The sequence below is a fragment of the Protopterus annectens genome, chromosome 2.part1, assembly GCF_019279795.1.
Source record: "Protopterus annectens isolate FY-2018-M chromosome 2.part1, PAN1.0, whole genome shotgun sequence".
NCBI classification, from domain to species: domain Eukaryota; kingdom Metazoa; phylum Chordata; order Ceratodontiformes; family Protopteridae; genus Protopterus; species Protopterus annectens.
In genome coordinates, this window is record NC_056729.1 from 1,539,208,477 (window position 1) to 1,539,232,210 (window position 23,734).

Genomic DNA, 23,734 nt, shown 5'->3' on the forward strand with positions numbered 1-23,734 from the left:
ACAGTAGTTGCAAGCAAATACACCATAAAAGAGTACCCAAAAGGTTATATGAAAAGAGTTTGTCATAAGGCCTGTCCTAAGAGGGGTTGGAGGGAGGGAAACCTAGACTGCAGCTGTATGAGCACTTGAACATCTACATTTATGGTAGGTACAAAACTGTACTATGTTCATCGTGCATACAGCTGCAGTCATAGCAGATGGGTAGAATCCCAAAGCTAAGTAAGGGTGGTAGGCACTAAGTGAAACTAGGAGGGGCTAGGATGCCCTGCAGGACTGCTGTGTCAAAGCCCGCTCTAGATTTAGAGTATAGTGGGAGGTGATAGTGCTTGGAGAAAGTGTGCACTGAACTCCAGGTGGCTGCTTCCAAAATATCCTTGGTAGGGACTCCCCTGAGGAAGGCTGCAGAGGTAGCTGTGGCTCTGGTGGAGTGGGATCTGATGCATGCAGGCACAGTTTTTCCATGAAATGAGTAACACAAGCGTATGCAGTGGGCTATCCATTTTGAAATTGTCTGTTTGGAAATAGCCTTTCCTTGAGCACCTACAGCATAGGACACAAAGAGTTGCTCAGATTTCCTGAATGGCTTTGTCCTGTCCAAATAATAACGAAGTTGTCTGTGAATGTCCAAGGAATGTAGTAGTCTTTCCCCTTTGTTTTGTGGATTAGGATAAAAGGTAGGTAAGTGGATAGTCTGATTCAAAGCTACACTGGATACTACATTTGGCATAAAGGTAGGGTTGGTTCGTAAGGAAACTTTGTCCTGATGGAAAATGATTAATGGTTTCACAGCCATGAGGGCCTGTAGCTCCGAAACCCTGCGAGCTGAGGTGATAGCCAGAAGAAAGGCTGTTTTTCATGACAAAAACTGTAACTCTGATGAAGAAGCTGGCTCGAAGGGAGGAAGGGTCAGCTTTTCCAATACGAAGTTGAGGTCCCAAGCAGGGACTGGTAGTTTCCTTGGGGGTTTTATATTCTTTGCCCCTCTGAGGAACTGCCTTAAGAGAGGATGAGAGAATAAAGGAGGATCTGTGTTGCATTGTGCAGAAATGGCTGAAGCGTGGATCTTGATGGAGGAGAAGGAAAGTCCATTGTTTAACATCTCAGCTAGGTACTGTAAAATTTGAGGTATATTTATTACTCAAGGATTCTGTCCCTTCTTTTGATTCCAGGCACAAAATCGTTTCCATTTAGCGGAGTAGGCTTTTCTAGTAGAAGGTCTTCTGGCCTCCAAGATGACATCCTGCACCTCCTTGGAGAGGAGAAACTGTTGGGAAATCAAGGAATTCTCCATGCAGCTAGATTTAGAGTTTTGAGATGGCTGTGAAGAGTTTTGTAGTTGTGCTGGGACAACGGAAGAGGGACTAGAGGTAGGATCCATGGTGGGGAATGTGTCAGGCTCTTCAGGAGCGGATACCAGTGTTGCCTTGGCCAGTCTGGAGCAATGAGAATAATTTTCGGCCTCTCTGCTCTGGCTTTTAATAGAACTTTGGGCAGCAGAGGAAGAGGCGGGAAGGCATAGACTGTCAATGTTGCCCAACTGAAGGAAAGTGCGTTCACTTTCCAGGCCTGTGGATGACAGGTCCTTGAACAAAATTTTTTCAACTGGCAATTTCTGTGGGTAGCAAAGAGATCTATGTCTGGCTGTCCCCATGCCTGAGTTAACTTTGTGAAAATTTGAGGATGCAACTTCCATTCGTGTGGATCTGTTATATTTCTGCTTAGGTTGTCTGCCAGTGTGTTTTCCTTCCCTGGCAGGAATTGTGCCTGTAGTTGAATTTTCAATTCCAGTGCTGTGTTCCATAGGGTCATGGCTTGCCTGCACAGGGGGTATGAAAGAGTTCCCCCCTGTTTGTTTATGTACCACATCACTTTGGTGTTGTCTGTCCTTATCAATAGCTGGCCTGAATGCAGTAGGTCTTTGAAGGTCATAATAGCCTTTTGCACGGCTAGCATTTCCTTTTGGTTGATGTGAAGGAGCTTCTCTTTTCGTGCCCATTTTCCCTGCATGCACTGATTTGTCATGTGTGCTCCCCAGGCGTAGTCTGAGGTGTCTGTTGTGATGATTTGAGTTGCTTGAGGTACACAGAAAGGAAGACCTGTGTTTCTTTGGCAAGCTTGAGCCCATCACATAAATTCCTTCTGAAGGCATGGAATGAGTGGTATAATTGCTTCCAAGCTGTGGCTGTGTTGCGACCATATGTTTTGTAGGTACCATTGAAGTTTCCTCATATGCAGCTTTGCACATGGGATAAGTAGGATGCAAGATGCCATGAATCCCAGAGCCTGCAGGACTTTCCTTGCAGTTAGCCTGGTGTAAGCTGCCATTTTTCTGAAGTACTGAGACAGTTGCCCTTGCTTGTCTGGCGTGAGGTAGGCCATCTGGGTGGTTGTATCCAAGTTGGCACCCAGGAAAATTATTTGTTGAGAGGGTATTAGTTTTGATTTCTTTTTGTTGACTGTGCATCCCAGGAAGATCAACAGTTTTATTACAAACGCCAGGTGCTGCAGTAGTATGTCCTTGCTGTCCGCTTGGATCAGGCAAGTCCAGATATGGGTGGATTTGTATCCCTTGTAGTCTGCAGAAGGCGATTACTGATGCCAGGCATTTCGTAAACACTCTGGGCGCAGCAGATAAGCCAAAGGGCAATGCAGAGAATTGGTAATGGGTTGAACATGCAAGAAATTTGAGGTATCTTCTGCAATCTTGTCTGACAGGGACATGCAGGTATGCCTCCTTGAGGTCCAATGTTACCAGCCAAGACTCCTTGCCCAGCATGGGAAGAAGCTGCTGTAATGTGAGCATCTTGAATTTTGGCACCTGTAGATATGTGTTTAGGATGGATAGGTCTTAAGATAGGTCTCCAATCTTTGTCTTTCCTTGGTACCAGGAATAGTCTGGAATAAAACCCTTGACCTTGTTCTTTTGCAGGTACCTCTTGAATTGCTTTCATGTCCATGAGAGCTGAAATTTGTTTTTGTGCCTCTGCCATTTAATTTTGTGGCAGGTTTGGCATGCCACTCATTTTTGGCAGGGTGTGAAAGTGGAACCTGTAGCCTCTGTCTATAATGTCCAGAATCCATTTGTCTTTTGTAACAATATGCCAATTTTTTGAGAATAATGTCAGTTTTCCACCCAAAGGTGCTGCCATTAAAGCTTTGCTTGGCAGGTGTAGGGGGAAGTCATTGTGTCTGTATTCTAAAAGACTGTGATCTATCTTCTCCAACTCTTGGGGTTGGTGCTTGCCAGTGTCTGGCTCTGAAAGATCCTTGAGGTTGCCCTCTAACCCTTGGATGCCTGTATCTGCCCCTTTGAGGTCTGTCCATGGCTGGAAAGGACCAATTTTTTGAAGGCCAGTTTCTGCTGAAACGTGGAGGCTGTACCTGCAGGAAATCTTTCACTGTTTGCATTGATTTAGCTTTTTCCTCCATTTTCTTTAGCACCTCCTCTGCTTTAACACCAAACAATACATCTTTATAGACAGAGGCTACAGGTTCCAATTTCACACCCTTCCAAAAATGAGAGGCTTTGACATGATCTGGTAAGGTTTGCTCTTTGAGCCAAGCACGCCTACGTATAACAGACCCCGTAACAGCAGCTCTATATGAGGCCTCTAAAGCATCAAAACCACACTGCAAGGTATGTTTACCCACTTGCTCTGCACCATGCAACAAATCATGCAACTCTTTTAAATCTGGTTGTTCTGGTTGTGTCATTTTGCTTTTCAGCTGAGATATCAAAAACTGTTGATACTTTAACATATGGAACTGACAGTTTAATGCCCTCACGGTTAAAGTGGCCGAGGTGTACACCTTTTTCCCCCACCTTTCTAAAGATCTGGAATATCTCTCTGAAGGTAATGGGTTTTTAGCAGTAGAGGCCTTAATTCCCTTGGGACCCTGTGAAATAGTATGGCTTTTATATAGGAACTGGTGAGAATCAGGAACCCGGTAATACCTGTCTGGTTTAACAGGAGCTGGAGGCAAAGAATCAGGATTAAGGCTGGCTTCTGTGTACACATCATCCAATATATCTAAAACAGGAGGGATAGCCAGAGGCCTATGCTGGGGGAGCAGAAGAAATTCCCTGAGCCTTTTCTTGGAATCTGAGTAATCTTGGCCTTCCCAGTGAAAGTGTTCCCTCAATGTATGCAGGGTTTCCCCAAAAGAGAAGTCCTCAGGGGGGGGAGACAGAGGGAATAGACTCCTCTGCATCAGAGTCTTCGAATGGAGAATAGGAACAATCCTGGTCCTCAGATAGTTCTGAGGTAATAGAAGCTTGATCTGAGTAAGGGTAGTCTTCCTCTAATCTGGGCCTTTTGTCAGAGGGGGGTTGAGAACCCCTGATAAGAGTAATCAAATCCTCAGCCATTTTAAGCATCTGTTTTTTAGGCATGGTGCCTTGACAGGGTGTCTGAGGAACCTGTTTTCTGGTTTTCATGGCTGTTTTAGATTTAGTGAAGGCTTTAATAGAGAAGGAGGCAGGCCTGAAGACCCCTTGAGAAATGGCAGGCCTGTCTAAATTCTGAGTTTCCCCGCCAGGAGTGGCGTCGGTATCTGTAGTAGGAATGGGGGCCGAGGAGCCTGCGACCTCGGGTACTGAAGACACCAGTAATGCATTGTCATCGGTACTCAGGGGCTGCGTAGGAGCCTTGCTGAGAACCGGAGAACAGGTAGTCGGCCTTAGCGTGGTATCAGTAGGTGGTGCGGACCTCGTATGCCGGTCCTTATCTTTGTGTTTTTTGCTCAAAACTGGAGTCGGAGTATCCGACGACATAATATAATTAAATTTTTTGCCAAAAAAGTGAAGGGCGAACTCCACCTGACGCTTAATAGTGCGTTTGTTGAATCTAGCACAAAAACGGCAGGCCGAGACGTCGTGGTCTGGGCCTAAGCAAGGTATACAGTAAGAGTGGAAATCCTTACACGGTATTTGCTTCCCACATGAAATGCAATTATTAACTTTGTCTGACATCGGTCTGAGGCAAGAAAAGTTTGCCCAATGGGGTAGTTAGCTTTCAAGAAGACTTCTGCTGAAATACTTTCGTAAATCTCAGGAGCTGGCCGACCGGCACTTGCGAACTGCTTCTGCTTCGGGCACCGCTTGGCAAGAAAGACTGAAGAAAATGGCGTTGGCTGCCTCTTTTATACCCCTGCCGCACTGACGGCAGGGAGGAAGCGACGACAACCGACGCCGGACCTAGACTTTGGAATTCGGCCGACCGAGGACCCGCCTGATGGCAGGATAACCCATCTGTTATGATTGCAGCTGTATGCACGATGAACATAGTACAGTTTTGTACCTACCATAAATGTAGATGTTCGAGTGCTCATACAGCTGCAGTCCAGGTTTGTTATGACTGCAGCTGTATGCACGATGAACATGTGGAATATGTATCCTTGGGAAACTTTATTTAAAAAGTACAGTTTTGTACCTACCATAAATGTAGATGTCCGATAGGAATGCATCTGCAGTCCTTACAAATGGGTTGTCCTGTCGTCAGGCAGCCCTTCGGTCGGCCGGATTCCAAAGTCTGGGTCCAGCTTCGGCTGGTGTCACACTTCACCCGACGTCATCGCTGCAGTTCTTCGGGTATAAAGGCATCAGCCGACGCCATTTTCCTCAGTGTTTCTTGCCCCAGATGCCAGGTGCCCTCTTGGATGGCTAAATGTGGATAAATGCCAATGTTTCCAAATAGTAGAGAGCAAACACATAAAATAAGCATGTATGTACATATATACAAACAAATACACCATAATAGACCCCCCAGGCTAGCAGAAGGATGGCAAATACCCTAGGAGTACCTCAGAGGGGAAGGTGGGTGGGTAATCCTGACTGCAGATGCATTCCTATCGGACATCTACATTTATGGTAGGTACAAAACTGTACTATGTCCTTCAAGGATGCATCTGCAGTCCTTACAAATGGGTAGAATACCATAGCTAAACAAGGGGAGGAGGAAAAGAGTAGAGATTATGGTGTAGCTAGGATCCCTTGCAAAACAGCCGTGGCAAAACCTGCTCGGGATCTAGAGTATAAAGGTAAATTGTAATGCTTGGCAAATGTATGCACGGAGGTCCAAGTAGCAGCCTCTATAATGTCCTTGGTAGCCACTCCTCGTAAGAAAGCTGTGGTAGTGGCTGTGGCCCTTGTGGAGTGAGGCCTGATGTTCTCTGGAGTTTTCTTTCCATGATAGGAGTAACAAAATCTAATGCAATTTCCTATCCATTTGGAGATTGTCTGTTTTGAAATTGGTTTTCCTTCCTTTCCTGTGGCATATGCTACCAGAAGCTGGTCAGTTTTTCTATTGGACTTAGTCCTGTCCAGGTAGTAGCGTAATTGTCTATGTACATCCAAGGTATGCAAGAGTCTTTCTCCCTGTTCTGTGGGTTTGGGAAGAATGTAGGTAGGTGGATAGCCTGATTTAATGACACTCTGGATACCACCTTAGGCATAAATGTAGGATTTGTTCTCATGGACACTATCTTGATGGAAGATCAGGAAGGGTTGCACTGTCATTAATGCCTGTAGTTCAGAGACCCTTCTTGCTGAAGTTATTGCCAGCAGGAAAGCAGTCTTCCAGGATAAGTATTGTAATTCTGCTGTTGCTGCTGGCTCGAAAGGGGGAAGTGTCAATTTTTCTAGCACAAAGTTCAAGTCCCATGCTGGCAATGGTGGTTTCCTGGGAGGTTTTACATTTTTAATTCCTCTCAGAAACTGTCTGAGCAGAGGATGAGAGAAGACAGGAGGATCTAAGCTGTATTCTGCTGAAATAGCTGATGCATGTATCTTGATGGAAGAATAGGACAGGCCTGTATGGAAGAGCTCTGCCAAGTACTCCAGGATGTTGGCTATGTTTACCAGTGTCACATCTTCTCCCTTTGCAGTACTCCAAATGAGATATCTTTTCCATTTTGCTGCATAATTCTTTCTTGTTGAAGGTCTACGAGCCTCCAGGATTATGTCTTTAACCCTTTGGGATAAATTTGGGTTAATTGCTGTTATGTAATGTTCCAGGCAGTTAGCTGCAGAGTTTTCAGGTTTGGATGCAGGATGTTGTAGTTGTTCTGTGTTAACAGTAATGGGATCAGGGGTAGTGCCCATATTTGTTCCCGAGACAAGCTCCTCAGCAATGGGTACCAATGTTGTCTTGGCCAGTCTGGAGTTATCAGAATGATCCTTGGACGGTCCTCTTTGATCTTCAGAAGCACCTTGTGCATCAAAGGAAGTGGTGGGAATGCGTATGCTGTCAGGTTTTTCCAACTGAAAGATAGGGAGTCCACCTTCCAAGCAAGTGGGTGGTACGTCCTTGTGCAGAATTTCTTTAGCTGGTGATTGAGTGGGGATGCAAACAAGTCTATTTGTGGTAATCCCCATTCTCTTGTGATGGCTTTGAAGATGTCCGGATGTAGCATCCATTCGTGGGCATCTGTGGTAGTTCTGCTTAATATGTCTGCTAGAATGTTTTCTTTTCCCGGTACAAAAATTGCTTGTAACTGAATGTTGTAGCTCAGGGCCACATCCAATAGGTCCAGTGCCAGCCGGCATAGAGGATATGAATGTGTGCCTCCCTGTTTGTTGATATACCACATAACTGTGGTGTTGTCTGTCCTTATCATCAACTGACCTTCTTGGAGAAATGGTCTGAATGACTGGATTGCTAATTTTACTGCCAGCATTTCCGTTAGATTAATGTGTAGGCGCAGCTGGTCTTGAGTCCATAAGCCTTGTATGCACTTGCCCAGCATGTGTGCCACCCAACCGAGGTCGGAGGCATCTGTCGTGATGGTTTGGCTTGGTTGACTGTTGCAGAAGGGCAATCCTGTGTTTGATTGACAGGCCTGAGCCCACCATAGGAATTCTTGCTTCAGGCATGGGATTATTGGAATTTTGGTTTCTAGGCTGTGCTTGTGTTGGGACCACAAATTCTTTAGGTACCACTGTAGCTTTCTCATATGCAGTCTGGCATGAGGGACCAGAATTATGCAGGATGCCATGAAGCCTAGGGCTTGCAGTACTTTTCTTGCAGTTAGATGGTTCTGCTTTGTTAATGCCAAGAAGTAGAGAGGTAGTTGTTCTTTCTTTTCTGCAGTTAGGAATGCCATTTGTTTTGATGTGTCCAGCTCTGCACCCAGAAAGGTTATTCTTTGGGTTGGAATCAGCCTTGACTTTTTTATATTGACTGTATATCCCAGGGCTTGCAGCAGGTAAATGACTCTTTGTAAGTCTTCTGTTAGCTTGCTTTTGTTGTCCGCTTGTATTAGGCAGTCGTCCAGGTAGGGATAAATTTGGATCCCCTGAAGTCTGCAATGAGCAATTACTGATGCCAGGCATTTCGTGAACACTCTGGGCGCAGTAGATAAGCCAAAGGGCAATGCTGAAAATTGATAATGCTCTGATCCTGCAAGAAATCTGAGGTATCTTCTGCAAATTGGTCGTATGGGGACGTGCAGGTATGCCTCCTTGAGATCTAGAGTTACCAGCCAAGACTCCTTGCCCAGCATGGGAAGAAGCTGCTGTAGGGTCAGCATTTTGAATATTGGAACAATGAGGAATGTGTTTAAAGCGGACAGGTCTAGAATGGGTCTCCATTTGTTTTCTTTTCTTGGTACCAGGAAGAGTCTGGAGTAAAATCCTTTCCTTGCTCCATAGATGGTACCCTTTCCACAGCTCTCATTCTTAATAGCTGAGATATTTGCTTTAGAGCTTCTGCCCTTTGAGTAGGTGGTAGGTTTGGCATTCCTCTCTTTCCTGGTAGAGTATGGAAATGGAACCTGTAACCTTGGTCTATAGTTTGCAAAATCCATTTTTCCCTTGTGATGCAATGCCAGTTCTTTGAAAATAAGGTTAGCTTTCCGCCTAAGGGTGCTTCTAGTTGTTCCCTGGTAGGCGGTGCCACTGTCAAGTCACTGTGATTGAGTTGTTGTAGTGGTGGTGGCTGCGTCCGTGCCTCGCTGGTTATTACCTTGCCACTGGCGTCCCCTGTAGGCACCCCTGGATTGGTTTCTGCCTCTTGAACGCCTATTCCTGCCTCTCTGTGTCTTAGAGGAGTCCGGAAAGGACCAATTCTTGGAGGGCCAGTTCCTGCTAAACCTTGGAGGTTGAACCTGTAAGAAATCTTTCACTGTTTGTACAGATTTTGCCTTCTTTTCCATCTTTTTTAGTACCTGCTGAGCAGGGGAACCAAATAAATTGACCTTGTCCATGGGTGCATCCAAAAGCTTTGATTTGACATGGTCTAGTAATGCCTGTTCTTTCAACCATGCATGTCTCCTGATAACTGTGCCAGTCATGGCTGATCTAAAGGAAGCCTCCAGTGCATCATAGCCACATTTTAAAGAATGGTTACTAACCTGCTGTATGTTATGTACCATTTCCTGAACATATTTTTATCTAAAGATTGTTCAGAGGACAGCTTTTAGTTAACTGGTCAAGCATAAACTCTTGATATTGAATCATATGAAATTGGCAGTTCAAAGCCCTAGCTGACAAGGTAGCAGAAGTGTAAACTTTTTTACCCCATCTCTCTAAGGACCTGGATTCCCTTTCAGAGGGGAGGGGGTTTTCAGTAGAAGTAGCTGCTACAGCTTTAGGGCCCTGGGAGATAGTCTCTGGATCTGCAAAAGGAGCCTTGTATAAATGGTGATGAGTGTCCGGGACCCTGTAGAACCTATCGGGCTTAGCAGGAGCCGGAGGTAATGAATCAGGAGCAGTGCAAGCATCATTAAATGCATCATCTACAACAGAAAGAACTGGAGGTATAGCTTAAGGCCTATGTTGTGGCAAATGTAGAAAGGTTCTAAGCCTTTTTCTGGAGTCTGAGAAATCTTGGCCCTGCCACTGAAATTGTTCCCTCATAGCATGCAAGGTTTCCCCAAAGGAAAATTCCTCAGGTGGAGAGGCTGAAGGAATGGACTCTTCAGCATCAGAATCTTCGTAAGGAGAATAAGGAGCCTCAGGAGGGTCTGTATGTTCTGAGTCATCAGAGGAATCATCTGTGGATACTGGCTCAGGGGGCTCTGCTCTAGGCCTCTTTTCTGGAGGTGGGAGAGTGGTCCTGTCTGGATGAGGCTGGGATCCACGAATTAAAGAAATTAGATCCTCAGCCAAAGAAAGCATATGAGAGCTAGTGCTGGGCCTGTGTGAGGGGGGTTTGGCAGGCACCGTTTTTGAAGCTTTGGCTGCTTTAGCCCTGGCAAAGGCCTTAATAGACATGGCTGCAGGAGGCCTAGCAGCTCCACGTGCAGGGGTTGAAATTTCCAGGGGAATAGTGTCTGATAATTCCTATGAAATCGCAACAGAAGGTTGGATTTCAGAAGCCGATTCTACCAGGTTAGAGGAGGCCTCGGTAGAAGGCATGGTTTTGGCTGAAGAAAGAACCACTTGCTCGGTTTCGGCCGAAACCGAGACACTCGCGGTTTGCTTAATCGCGGTTTCGGCCGAAACCGCGGACCGCGAGTGTCGGTCCTTTTCTTTGCGTTTTTTGGTAATTTGCGTTGTCGGAGGATCCGACGGCATAATATAGGCAAAATCAGAGCCGAAAATCTGTTCAGCAAACTCCGACCGATGTCTAAGCGTCCGTCGGTTAAAAGAAGCACAGGCTAGACAAGCTACTATGTCGTGGTCTGGGCCTAAACAATGTATACAGTAGGAGTGGAAATCTTTATGAGGTATTTGTTTCCCACAAGATAAACAGTTATTCACTTTCTCTGACATCGGCTGAGGCAAGAAAGAGTCCCCAACGGGGTACTTAGCTTTTTAGAAGTCTTCGAAGTAGTATTCGGTAGTAGTAATCGCTGGATCTGACCGACCGGCACTTGCGAACAGCTTCTGCTTCGGGCGCCACGCGGCAAGAAAGACCAAGGAAAATGGCGTCGGCTGATGCCTTTACACCCGAAGAACTGCAGCGATGACGTCGGGTGAAGTGCGACACCAGCCGAAGCCGGACCCAGACTTTGGAATCCGGCCGACCGAAGGGCTGCCTGACGACAGGACAACCCATTTGTAAGGACTGCAGATGCATCCTTGAAGGACATCCAATTTGTCTTGGGTAATGAGTTACCAGTTTTTTGCATGCAGGGCGATCTTTCCCTCTAAAGGAACAGTCAGTTGAGTAGGGCTTGGCAGGATTAAGGTTAAGTCATTGTGACACTTTACCATGGGGGGGGGGTGTCTTACTGCTTCCAGCTTTGGAAGTGGGAGCCCCCCACTGCTTAGGCCTGCGAGTACCTTGAGACTGAAGCCTGGGTGGTCTTGCTGGTCCTGGGTTTGGACTGAAGGCCTGGAAGAGACAGGAAAGGACCAATTCTTAGAAGGCCAGTGCCTACTAAATCTGGGAGGCTGTACTTGCAGGAAATCTTTTAACAGTTTGCATAGATTTAGCTTTTTCCTCCATCTTTTTAAGTACTTTTTCTGCTTTGTTGCCAAACAGGCAGTCTTGGTTTAAGGGAGCATCCAGTAATTTAGCTTTAACATGATCTGTCAAAGTTTGCTGGTTAAGCCAAGCATGCCTTTTAAGTACAGACCCAGTGACAGTAGCTCTGCAAGGTGCCTCTAATGAATCAAAACCACATTGCAAAGTATGTTTACAAACTTGTTCGGCAGAATGCATTAAACCCTGTAATTCTTTATTTTCAGCACAGTCAGGAATCAACATCATTTTCTGTTTAAGTAATCCAATAATATGCTTTCCACAAGTAATACAATTGCTAACTTTTACTGACATCAGTTTAGAGCAAAAAAAAGAATCCCCAACGGGATACTTAACTTAGTTGAAGACTTCAGACCTGAAACTTGCTAAAGAAAATTTCAAGAGTCGGCCGACCGGCACTTGAACTGCTTCGGGCACCACACGGCAAGAAAGACTGATGTAATGGCGTTGGCTGCATGCTTTATACCCCTGACTACCTGACGTCAAGGAAGGTGAGACAGCAACCAACGCAGGACCCAAGACTTTGATAATCAGGCTGACTGAGGGCTACCTGCGAGCAGAAAACCCAAATGTAATGACTGCAACAGTGAAACACGAAGAACATCAGCACAAGCCAACCACTGATTCTCAAAAGCCATCAGAGAAGTGCTAGTTAACAGCAGGAAACTTCTGAAGGGCTTGGCACTCAAATCTGTGATTTTATGCATCTAGCTTGAGCTGCTCACTGGTTTGAGAAAGGGGAAAGTGCCTCGAAGCTTTGGAAGTTTGCCTGCTGTTACATCCTTGGAAGGATATAATCCACATTAGTTAAAGCTGTTGTAGCAGGGATTAATATGATGTACATCTGTGTACCAGATTAAAATGCAATTATCACAAAATTAATTATAAAATAACTATCAGAGCAAGTAAAATAAGTGGGGTTCCTAAAGTAATGTAAAGGTCTCTACAGGGATCTTCTACCACAGAAGTGGAAAAAAAACACTTTTGCAAGTCAAATCCTATCTAATTTCAAAAGTAATGGTTCATACTTCTGACAAATATGAATTAATACAAGCATTACCTTCAAAATCAATTTGCACTCCATACGTGCACAATCTTTGACTACAGAACTCAATGAGGAATTAAACCCACAGCTAGGACAGCTGTTTAATCATAGTCTTACCTCTGGATACGTACCCAGGGAGTGGCGCACTGCAACTGTGGTACCACTTCACAAAGGCGGTGCCTCCACCGACCCTGGAAATTACCGGCCCATTAGCTTGACAAGCCTTATCTGCAAAGCCATGGAGAGGATCATAATGGACCTCATAAATAAAGACATAGGGAATTTGCAGACTTTGGATCCAACCCAGTTTGGCTTTGTCAAAGGCAGATCATGCCTTTTAAACTTGGTTGACTTTTGAAACAGTCACCAAAGCCATTGATGAGGAAAGGCAGTCCATACAGCCTACCTCGATCTGGCTAAGGCCTTGATACAATACCCCACTCGGGTATCATTGAAAAACTCATCAGCTTAAATGTCAACCTATACATCACAAGATGGGTTGCAAACTGGCTGAGTGACAGAACCCACAGGGTCAGAGTTGCTGGCGCCATGTCAGACTCAAAGCCTGTCACAAGTGGTGTCCCACAGGGCTCAGTCCTGGGCCCACTCTTGTTTGGCATCTACTTTTCAGTACAAGCAAACACAGGAGGGTTATGGCTGACAAAGTTTGCAGATGACTGCAAACTGGGCCATAGTAGAAAACACATCTGACACAGATATCCTTCAGAAGGGTCTCACAGAAACGGATAACTGGTGCCAGAGCCACGGCCTAAAGTTAAATGCCAAAAATGCATAGTCATACCCTTCGGGAAAAACAAGGTTACCCCTAGCTACCAAATAGGTGGCAATCCACTGAGCACAGAAGAAGTTATCAGGGACCTGGGGACCCAGGTTGATAGTAGTCTGTCATTCGACACCCATGTAGCTAAAGTAGTTAGGAAGACCTTCTACATTGCCCACCTTATCATGAAGGATTCTCATCTAGATCAACGGAGGTCATAGTCTCGCTTTACTCATCACTCATCAGACCAATGATTGAGTACAATGCGCCATTCCGAATGTATCTGACCCGACACTTGCAGCAGCTGGAGAGGCCACAAATGTTCCTCACCAAAAGGATAAAGGGTCTCAAGAATCTGTCCTATGCTGCCCGACTGAAAGAACTCCAGCTCTATTCAGTCGCCACTGCTTGCTCAGAGGTGACCTTTGCCTAACATACAAGGCCATGTCAAACCCAGATTTGATGAATATGCTTCACCTCAAAAAATCTAGATCCATCAGAGCCACAAGGGCGGGAGACTTAAACCTTGACACGGCTATTAATAGGACGTGCTGGAGGGATAGATTCATCACCCAAAGACTCCCTATGCTGTGGAACAAAATCCCGGTACATGTGAGGCAGAGCACCTCGCTGGCCTTGTTCAAGAGAAATCTTGACCAATGGATGGGAGATCGCAGATATACCCCAGGGATTACCTCAGTGTCACTGCTCGACAGAGGCACAGCAAAATAATGGGTATAGTTCCCCATACTAAAGGGGTGGCGTAAGCCACAAAACGATGGGCTAGGCTTGTAAATGCCCTCGGGCAGATAGCCTAGTATGAACCTATGAACCTATGAAGTATGTGTGATCCAAGCGCATGCTAAAAGAGTATTGCAAAAAAGTATCAAAGGAGCCTTCTTTACTAATCACTCCACCTCATTCAGATCCAATAGTTCTGTCACACTTCTAAATTTATTAAGGAAGATGCAGAGTCTGGAAAGGATACATACGAATAAGTAAAAAAAAGGTTAGTTTTCTAGTTAAAACCTTTGTTCCTGAGCAACAGTTTTCATAAATGTAGGCTCCTGTGCAAACGTTCATCAACATCCTTCAATTTACCTTGATCTGTCTCTTCATGGTGATACAAAACAACATGATGAAGTACATGACCAGGATTGGCCAAAAAACAGGCACGTTGAAAGCGTCAAAGAATGTGCAGACTGTTGCAATAACAACACCTTTTGTTGCTGAATGCCTTAAAGTCAGAAAAAGAGAAGGACTATTAGTCTGCAGAGGCTCATAAGCACATATTTTACATTTTATGACATTATTATTCTTCTGTGAAAGTTTTTTTTTTTTTTTTTTTTTAAGTTTCAAAAACCTAGGTGTAAAAACAAAGACAGAAGCTGAACTACTTATTGCCAACACCACATGCAGTAATACCATTAAAACTGAGAAAATACAGGCACTTGCTATTAAAAAAGAAAAAAAAAAAAGCATATATGCTTGGTCTGACAGGGCTCCACCTGAAGAGGAAAAGTACAGTTGTGTACACTTACCATAAATATAGATGTTTAGCGCATTCATCGTTACAATCCTGACCACTGCTATTTCCTGCCATGAAAAGCCCTCGCTCAGCCCAACTACCAGAGAAATTTCTTTCCGACTCCAAGGCTGGTGGATGCCCTGACCGACGTCAGTACATTCGGGTATAAAGGTAGCCAACCTGTATCATGATACCAATGTTTTCTGACCCTCAACTAGGAGGAGCCCTAACCAGACAGGAGGTACCCAAAGGAGAATCTGACATAGGAAGGGAGCCAAGGAGGGGCCCCCCTGGCTGAGTAATAAAACAGAATCAAGCTACATAGTAGACTGAGGGGGTTGGTGGGAGGGGAAAGACTAACCGTGAATACACTAACATCTACATTTATATTAAGTATACACAACTGTACTATGTTCTTCGTGTTTCACTGCTGCATTCCTGACTACTAGGAAGATTCCCAAAGCTGAAAGGAGGGAGGAAAGGTGCCTAAGGGGAAGAGAGGATGCCCTGCAGGACAGCAATGGCAAAGCCTGCTATAGGCCTGGAGAAGGATGCCAGGGGATAGCGTATGGTGAAGGTATGCACAGAAGACCAAGTGGCAGCCTCCAAGATGTCCTTGGTGGGAACACCCTTTAGAAAGGCAGTGGAAGTAGCAGTTTCTCTGGTGGAATAACATTTTATCCCCACCAGTGGCACTTTGCCACCGGAGCTATAACAAAAGCAAATGCAGTGGGAAATCCATTTGGAAACAGTTTGCTTAGAGGCAGGCTTGCCTTCTTTCCCAGAGGCAAAGCTAATGAAAAGCTGTCAGGTTTTTTTCTCAAAGCTTTTGTCTTGTCCAGACAAATGTAGCTGTCTGTGCACATACAAGGAATGCAGAATTCGCTCCCCTTTGTTTTGTTGATTGGGGAAAAAGGTAGGGAGATGGACGGCCTGATTCAGAGGTGTCAGTGACCACTTTAGGCATAAAAGACGGATTGGTTCTGAAAGAGACCCTATCCCTGTGGGAGATAAGGTAAGGTTCCACTGCCACGAGGGCCTGCAACTCACAGATCCACCTGGCTGAAGTGATAACCAGAAGAACTGTTTTCCATGTCAGGAACTTTAAGTCTGCAGAAGTTGCTGGCTCAAAGGTGGCAATGTCAGTTTTTCTAGCACAACATTAAGGTCTCAAGGAAGAGTAGGTTTCCTTCTGGGTGGTCTAATGTGGATTACTCCCCTAAGAAATTGCTTAAATATCGGATGGGAGAAAAGGGGACAGTGGCAGGTTACACATGCAGAGATAGCAGAAGCATGGATTTTAATGGAAGAATGAAACATTCTCCTGATTCAGCAGCAAGTCAGGTATTCCAGGATGCTGGAAACGTGCTGATTTGGGATCAAGGTGGTGATCTTTGCACCAAATAGAGATCTCTTCCACTTAACTGAGTGGGATTTCCTGGTGCTAGGCCTTCTAGATTCTTGGATGTCTAGCACCTGTTTATTCAAGCTAACACCACTGTGTTTTTTGGGGGGCTCATCCACAATGCAAGGGTGAGGGTCTGCTGATTGGGGTGAACAGTTTCCCTCATGCTGGGTGAGGAGAGTTACTCTCTGAGGGAGTAGCCATGGGCTCTGGTTGGCAAGTTTAAGGAGGAGGGGGTACCAATGCTGTCTGGAGCTATAAGAATTGCCCTTGGGCCCTCTTCTCTTATTCTGAACAGAAACCAAGGAAGAAGGGGTACGGGGGGAATTGCATAAATTAAAAGCTTTGTCCAGGGGGAAGGAGAAGGCATCTGTTTTCCAAGCTGCCTACTGTTTGCAGGTCTGCATTCTCTTTGGATGCAGAGAGGCCCACCTGTGGAATTCCTCATGTTTGGGATATTGACTGGAAGATTTTTGGGTGCAGATGCCACTCATGAGTGTCCATTAAGTTTCTGCTGAAATGGTCTTCCAGAGCATTTCAGACTCCTTGAAGGTATTTGTGCCATCAGGTGCAAGCCCAAGGAGTGAGCTGTTTCCCAGATTTGTATTGCCAGATGGCAGAGGAGTTGAGAATGTGTCCCTCCCTGTCTATGAATCACATAACTGTGGCATTGTTGTGTCTTAACAGGACACCTGGGGTCCATTTTTCCTTGAAGGCTAATAGCCCCTTTAATACGGTTAGGAGTTCCTTCCAGTTGATGCGTCTGGCTTTGCATCTGGCATCTCACTTCCCCTGGATTTGAAGGTTCTGGAAGTGAGCCCCTCATACTGTCTCCGGGGCATCTGTAGTTAGGGTGTGAGCCAGAGAGGAGATTTTGAAGGGGAAGCCTTGATTGTTGGAGCAAGCATGCACCCGCCATGCAAAATCTGCATTGAAGCTGGGGATTGGGGGATCTTGGTCTCTAAGGAATGTGAACTCTGGCATCAGACATTCAGGTACCACTGGAGCTTCCTTATGTGTAGACTGGCAAAAGGAACCATGAGGATGCATGAGGCCATGGATCCCAGGGCTTGAAGAAATTCCCTTGTTGAGATGCAACGTCTCAATTGGATCCTGTGGAAGAAATTTGTCAGGAACGAGACTTGTTCTGGAAGGAGGAAGGCCTTTGGGAGAGAAGAGTCCAGATGTGCCCTAGGAAGACAATCTTTTATGTTGGTTAATTGCAGGATTTCTGTAGGTTCACTGTGAACCCCAGAGAGGAAAGGAGGTCCTGGGTGAATATGAGGTCCTTAAAAAGCTTGGCCTGATCTGTGGCCTGTAGGAGACAGTCATCCAGGTAAGGATAGATTTGTAGCCCCATCGTCCTGCAGAAGGCTACTGATGGTGCTAGGCACTTTGTGAACACTCTTAGTGCTGCAGATAAGCCAAAGGACAGTGCAGAAAATTGACAGGAATTGGATCATGCCCTGAAGTGAAGAAATTTTCTGTGTGACTCCTGAACAGGTTATGTGCAGATAAGTACCTTTTAGGTCTAGAAAGACCATGAAGACATGGGGGATATTATGGACAGAATAACAGAAGTCAGTCAATTCTTTAGCAAGGGTTTTGTATTCATGGACTGAGACCTTTTGCTTAAGATATTCTAGGATAGTCTGTTGGCACTTAACCATAAGAAATTGACAATTTAGGGCCCTCATGGCAAGGGTGGTGGATGCATAAACCTTCTTGCCACACCTGCCAAGTACCCTGTTCTCTGTTTGTAAGGAGTTGGTTCCTAGAGGAACTGGCTCTGGCTCCTTTTGATCTTGGAGTGATAACTTCAGGGTCAGCAGTAGGGTTTCTGAAAAGATACTTGTGGGAATCCTGGACCCTGTAAAACCTGCCTGGCTTACAAGGGGCAGGCGGGAGGGAGTCAGGTTTAATGGAAGACTCCTGGAAGACATCTTCCACTACTTCTAGAATGGGAGCTATAGCCAGTGGCTTATGTTCAGTTAAGTCCAGGAATTCCCTAACCCTCTTTTTTGTCTGTGGGTAGTCCTGGCCTTCCCACTGAAAATGTTACCTTCTGGCATGCAAATTCTCACCAAAAGTGAAATCCTCAGGAGGTGACGCTGAAGGGAGGATTTCCTTAGTGTCTGGAGTCCTCACAGGAGATAAAGAAGGGGCCCTCCTCAGACCCAGAGTCCTCAAATTCAGAGTCTACCTCAGAAGGATAGAATGCAGGTAAATGACTTGTGGATCATTTCTTTTTCTTTTGCTAGGAAAAGTAATCCCTGGATCTTGTCTTGATCTAACAATGGAGGGCTGGTCCTTGCTAACCTGATTAAATCCTGCTGTGACCCCTAAGGAATAGAGCCTGAGGGCCTAACTGAAGGCCTAGGGACAGAGGCAGTCTTAGGGGTGGGTAAGGCCTTAGGCCTAAGGGTGTCCAACACCCTGATGCCCGTCTCCAGAGACTGAAATAAATGTACCAGAGCTGGCGTAAGCTGAGGCCTGGTTGCAAAATCTCTTGGGTGGAACACGGTCCTCGGACACCAGGGCCTGCAGAACGGTCCTGGACCAGACAGACAATGCCAGAGGCTTGTGTAGAGGTGGATGGAGCCAATAGCATGTTTAACTCTGAAAGGGTCTCAACAGAGGCCTGAGTTACTGGATCAGCAAAGGAAGGGGGCTGCAAAAGCTCCTCACCTTGTTCAACAATCACAAGCCTGGAGGAAGCAGCAGGCAATGAATGAATGTCGTCCAACAACCTAAGTTTTTGTTTGTTTTCTTTCTTTCGCTTAGGTAGATCGTATTTGGTACGACTGATAGACACACCATGGAAGGTGAGAGAGAAGACTGTTGACTAGGGGATCTAGCAAGAAACACTGCCCTACACCTAAGTGTTGTAGTACTGAAATGCTCACAAAACTGACAACCAATGATGTTGTGATATGGGCCTAGTCAAACACAAAAAGAATGAAAGTTTCTGTGTGGGATCTGCTTTCTACAATGAAGACAGCTGTATACTTTATCTGACATAAGCAAGGAAAGAAAAAGTTCCCCAGTGGGGTACTTATCTTGTCTGACGACACTTCTCTCTGGTGCAGACTGACCAACTCAATAGAATACAGCTTCGGTCTCCGCAGCAAGAATGACGAAGGTTGGCTACCTTTATACCCGAACGTACTGACGTAGGTCAGGGCATCTGGCAGCCTGGAAGCTGGAAAGAAATTTCTCTGGTAGTCAGGCCAGCAGAGGGCTTTCACAGCAGGAAATACCAATAGTCAGGACTGCAACAGCGAAACATGAAGATCATCATTATTTCAGCTTACATAAACTGATGGATAGAGATTTCATACTATTTGATTATGCAATAACATACCTGTCTAATTATTTTGATATACTGCCAACTAACATACTCTTATTTTAGGCTGCAATAAACACAAAATGCACTTTTTCCACTGTCCACTCAGTCACCATCTTCTTTCACAGTGCAGAGCCTGTGGTGACTACATTTGACCCCAGATACTGCAGGAGCTCAGACACAAGACCAAACATTTTCACTGAGACTTTGTCATTGTACAGTAGCCTTTGGTCACTATATCCAACCCAAATACTGCCAGAGTTCTGCCACAAGACCCGGCTCTCAAAATTTCTCACTGACAACTTTGTCAATGTACAATGTAAGCAAATTTACTTTAACTGGTCAAATGTGTGTCTGCCCTGTGCTGGAAAGTGGCTGTAAAATCTCCCTTCCAAAGGAGTAGCCCTTGCACTCTAAGAATCACTTAGTTGGCTACTAACCCTTCTCTTCACCAGCAGATTACACTGTATATGCCAGTTACTTAATCTCCCTAGCTGCCACAACACTGCACAGAGGAAATGAAATAAAACCTGTTCTACTTAGTACCTATTTGTTAAATGCTTTGTACTAGCTACAAACAGATTAATCTGTTATAATCTGATGTGAGGGTAGGAAAACTGCTACTTTCCCATACCCTTCCCCAATTCTCACCTACCACTCTTACTCTACTATTACACTTCCCACATACACACTTCATGTGTTGACTTTTATTCCCTAACCCTTCCCAAACAACCTTACTACTCTCATACAAAACATTCATAGTTCTACCCAGCTCCCAACTTCCATGTCATTTTTTAGCACCATTCACAACTATCTTTCTCCCTCCCATACTGTTTTGCATCATATCCATTCATACTCATACCTCCTCCTAACAGCACCTATCTATTCTACATTGCATCTCCTACTTTTCCCAAATAAACTCTCATTTTTTCCTATTTTAACTACAGCCACATACTCTAGCCTCTTAAACCTTTCTATTCCATACATTCAACAGGAGATGCCTATCCTGTACCAGTTTCAGACTTCATCAACACTAATTATTGCTTTAAAATTTCCCAACAGCTGCCACATTTCCCCTTATAACAAACCAATATCAAACTTCAGTTCTGCAGATCTGCTTATTACTTTCCTGAAAATAACTTACAAATATGTACTACTGTCCTTTGCATCCCTCCTGGCAACAATACAGCTCTACTGGAGGACATCCTACACTGGGTATAAATTAGAATTCCACATGAAAATACTAAGTGATATGAATGCCAGTTGGTTGAACAAACTATCAGACATCTAACATGATCTTATGTTTTCACACAACCAGTTACAGCCCCACACATAATAGCAAGACATGAAATTCCCTATTAGACTGGATCCTAGTATCAGACCATAGCAAATACACCACCAGAGGTACAATGTTTGACTTTCTCGGTGATCCTCTCCCAATCTATACAATCAGACATCTCATTCATTCACGTAAAACACACAACCTTTCCAAGTTTAACCCAGAAATGTTCATTACTACCCTATCATCTACTAACTGGAACTTCCTAAAAATCCTCCCCATGGATGATGCTGTATACAAATTCAGTACAACTTTCCTTCTTCTTCTTTCAGCTTTTCCTGGCTAGGTGTCACCACAGCGGATCAGATGTCCGCTCATAACTTTCCTGAATATAGTAAATAGCCTTTGCACCTCCTATAAAAAGGAGGCTAACAATGCAATTTGGCTATCCAAAAAGAGTAGAATGCTAATGTAGGATAGAGAAGCGGTATGTAAAAGAATGGCAAAAAGAGAAAGCACCACAACATCTTAAAAACTTCAGAATACATCATAACTGGAGTAAACTATACTATAAAACTTTTCAGAATAACCCTAAAAACTCTGGGAAGCCATTAAAGAAATCCTGCATCTTGGCCAAAAATTTAACCTTAACCCTGCTTCCCAACAGCTACCACCGCAATACAATTCAACTCTTATTTCATACTAAGTGTAGCATCTCTAACCAGGAATACCCCAACATTTAATGCCAACCTGGCCTAAAAGTCACATCCACTTTCAACTTCAAACTGTGTCCACATTCTATATAAAACTACTGAAACTCAAACCATGCTCTACTTTAGCTACTGACCGTCCAAATGAGAACCTTAAAATAAGCAGCTAATAGCAATGCTTATCCGGTCTTAGTCATTATAAATAGGTCAATCCAGGAATCCCACATTACCCTCTGGAAAAAGTCACACATTACCCCTCCTCACAAAGAATGAAATTCAAAAGACATTACTAACTTTAGACCTACAGCAATCGTATACCCCCCTCTCCAAATAGTTGAAACCAGGAAGCAAGTACAATTGTGTAAAATTTTACATATTTATATGTCTTTCTCTTCACTGTTGCAGTATTCTTTACCTAAAGGATCGCCTGCCAAGGACAGCCCAACATCTAGCCAGTGTTCCAAAGCCTTTAGTTCTTATAGGCATCGTATGTCACACACACGCACCCCACGCAGGGCATCAAGGTGAAGTACAGACGCTCACGTTCTAAACTGAAAATGCTCCAGGAGGAACAGACTATCCTTTAGGGACAAATACATATGCATCCAGAAGAAGAAACCCTCAGACAAAAAGGCAAGAAAAATACAGGGCAAAGGAACATATGCATCCAGAAGAATAATCATCCCTCAGCCAGGAAGGCAAGAAAAAATGCAAGGCAAGAGCTAGTACACATGGAGAAGGAGGGACAGGAGTGAATACTCCAACAGTGATTTAAGTATAAGTGCTCAAGAGTAAGCCTGGGAAGAGGAAGGTATAGAAGAGCTGTCTACAAATCCATGCAGGATAACCCTGGAAGAGTTTACCCTGTCCCTGAAAATAACATCCAACTTGGAATGCTTAGTAAAAGTATGAACAGAGGACCACGTAGCAGCCTCAATCATGGAATTATTATCCAGACCCTTACAAAAGGCACCGGAGGAGGTAATTGCCCTTTAGAATGCACCTTTACTAACAAGGAAAAACATTCTATGAAAAGAATAACAAAAAGAAATGGCCTTAGAAATCCAGGCGTAGATGGTTTGCTCTGAAACAGCTATACCTAAAGTCCTGGGTTGAAAGGAAACAAAAAGCTGCTCAGATTTGCAAATAACTTTAGTTTTACTCAAACAGTATCTGAGCTGTCTATGCAAACGGAGTGAAGAACGTTCTCACTGGCAAACTTAGGGGAAAGGAAGATGAACGCAGTGATTAAGGGACTACTCACTGACCATTACGGGCATAAAACAAGGACTAGTAAGAAGACACCCCCCGTCTCTGTGCAAAACTAAGAAAGGAGGAATAGCCATAAAGTACAGTTTTGTACCTACCATAAATGTAGATGTCCGAGAGGAATGCATCTGCAGTCCTTACAAATGGGTTGTCCTGTCGTCAGGCAGCCCTTCGGTCGGCCGTATTCCAAAGTCTGGGTCTGGCTTCGGCTGGTGTCGCACTTCACCCGACGTCATTGCGGCAGTTTTTCGGGTATAAAGGCATCAGCCAACGCCATTTTCCTCAGTGTTTCTTGCCCCAGATGCCAGGTGCCCTCTTGGTAGGCTAAATTTGGATAAATGCCAAAGTTTCCAAATAGTAGAGAGCAAACACACAAAATAACCATGTATGTACATATATACAAACAAATACACCATAATAGATCCCCCCCAAGCTAGCTGAAGATTGGTAAATACCCTAGGAGTACCTCAGAGGGGAAGGAGGGTGGGTAATCCTGACTGCAGATGCATTCCTCTCGGACATCTACATTTATGGTAGGTACAAAAAGTACAGTTTTGTACCTACCATAAATGTAGATGTCCGAACAGGATAGCATCTGCAGTCCTAACAAATGGGTTGTCCTGTCGTCAGGCAGCCCTTCGGTCGGCCGGATTCCAAAGTCTGGGTCTGGCCTCGGCTGGTGTCGCACTTCACCCGACGTCATCTCTGCTGGTCTTTGGGTATAAAGGCATCAGCCGACGTCATTTTCCTCAGTGTTTCTTGCCCCAGATGCCAGTTGCCCTCTTGGAAAACTAAATTTTGGATAAATGCCAATGTTTCCAAAAAAAATAGTAGGCAAACACAAAAAATAAGCATGTACATATATACAAACAAATACACCATAAGAGATCCCCCCCTAGCTAGCTATTAGGAGGGTAAATACCCTAGAACCGAAATAGGATC

At 44.7% G+C, this 23,734-nt stretch overlaps 1 protein-coding gene across 4 annotated transcripts in view; it reads right to left on the reverse strand.

The window, feature by feature from the left end:
* RER1 (retention in endoplasmic reticulum sorting receptor 1) overlaps positions 1 to 23,734 on the reverse strand; it is a 560,749-nt gene that overhangs the window by 161,771 nt on the left and 375,244 nt on the right. For all 4 annotated transcript variants that reach the window (XM_044062997.1, XM_044062998.1, XM_044062996.1 and 1 more), the window contains exon 6: positions 14,357 to 14,492. In XM_044062997.1, the coding sequence (XP_043918932.1) occupies positions 14,357 to 14,492 (136 nt within the window). The remainder of the gene's footprint in view (positions 1 to 14,356; positions 14,493 to 23,734) is intronic.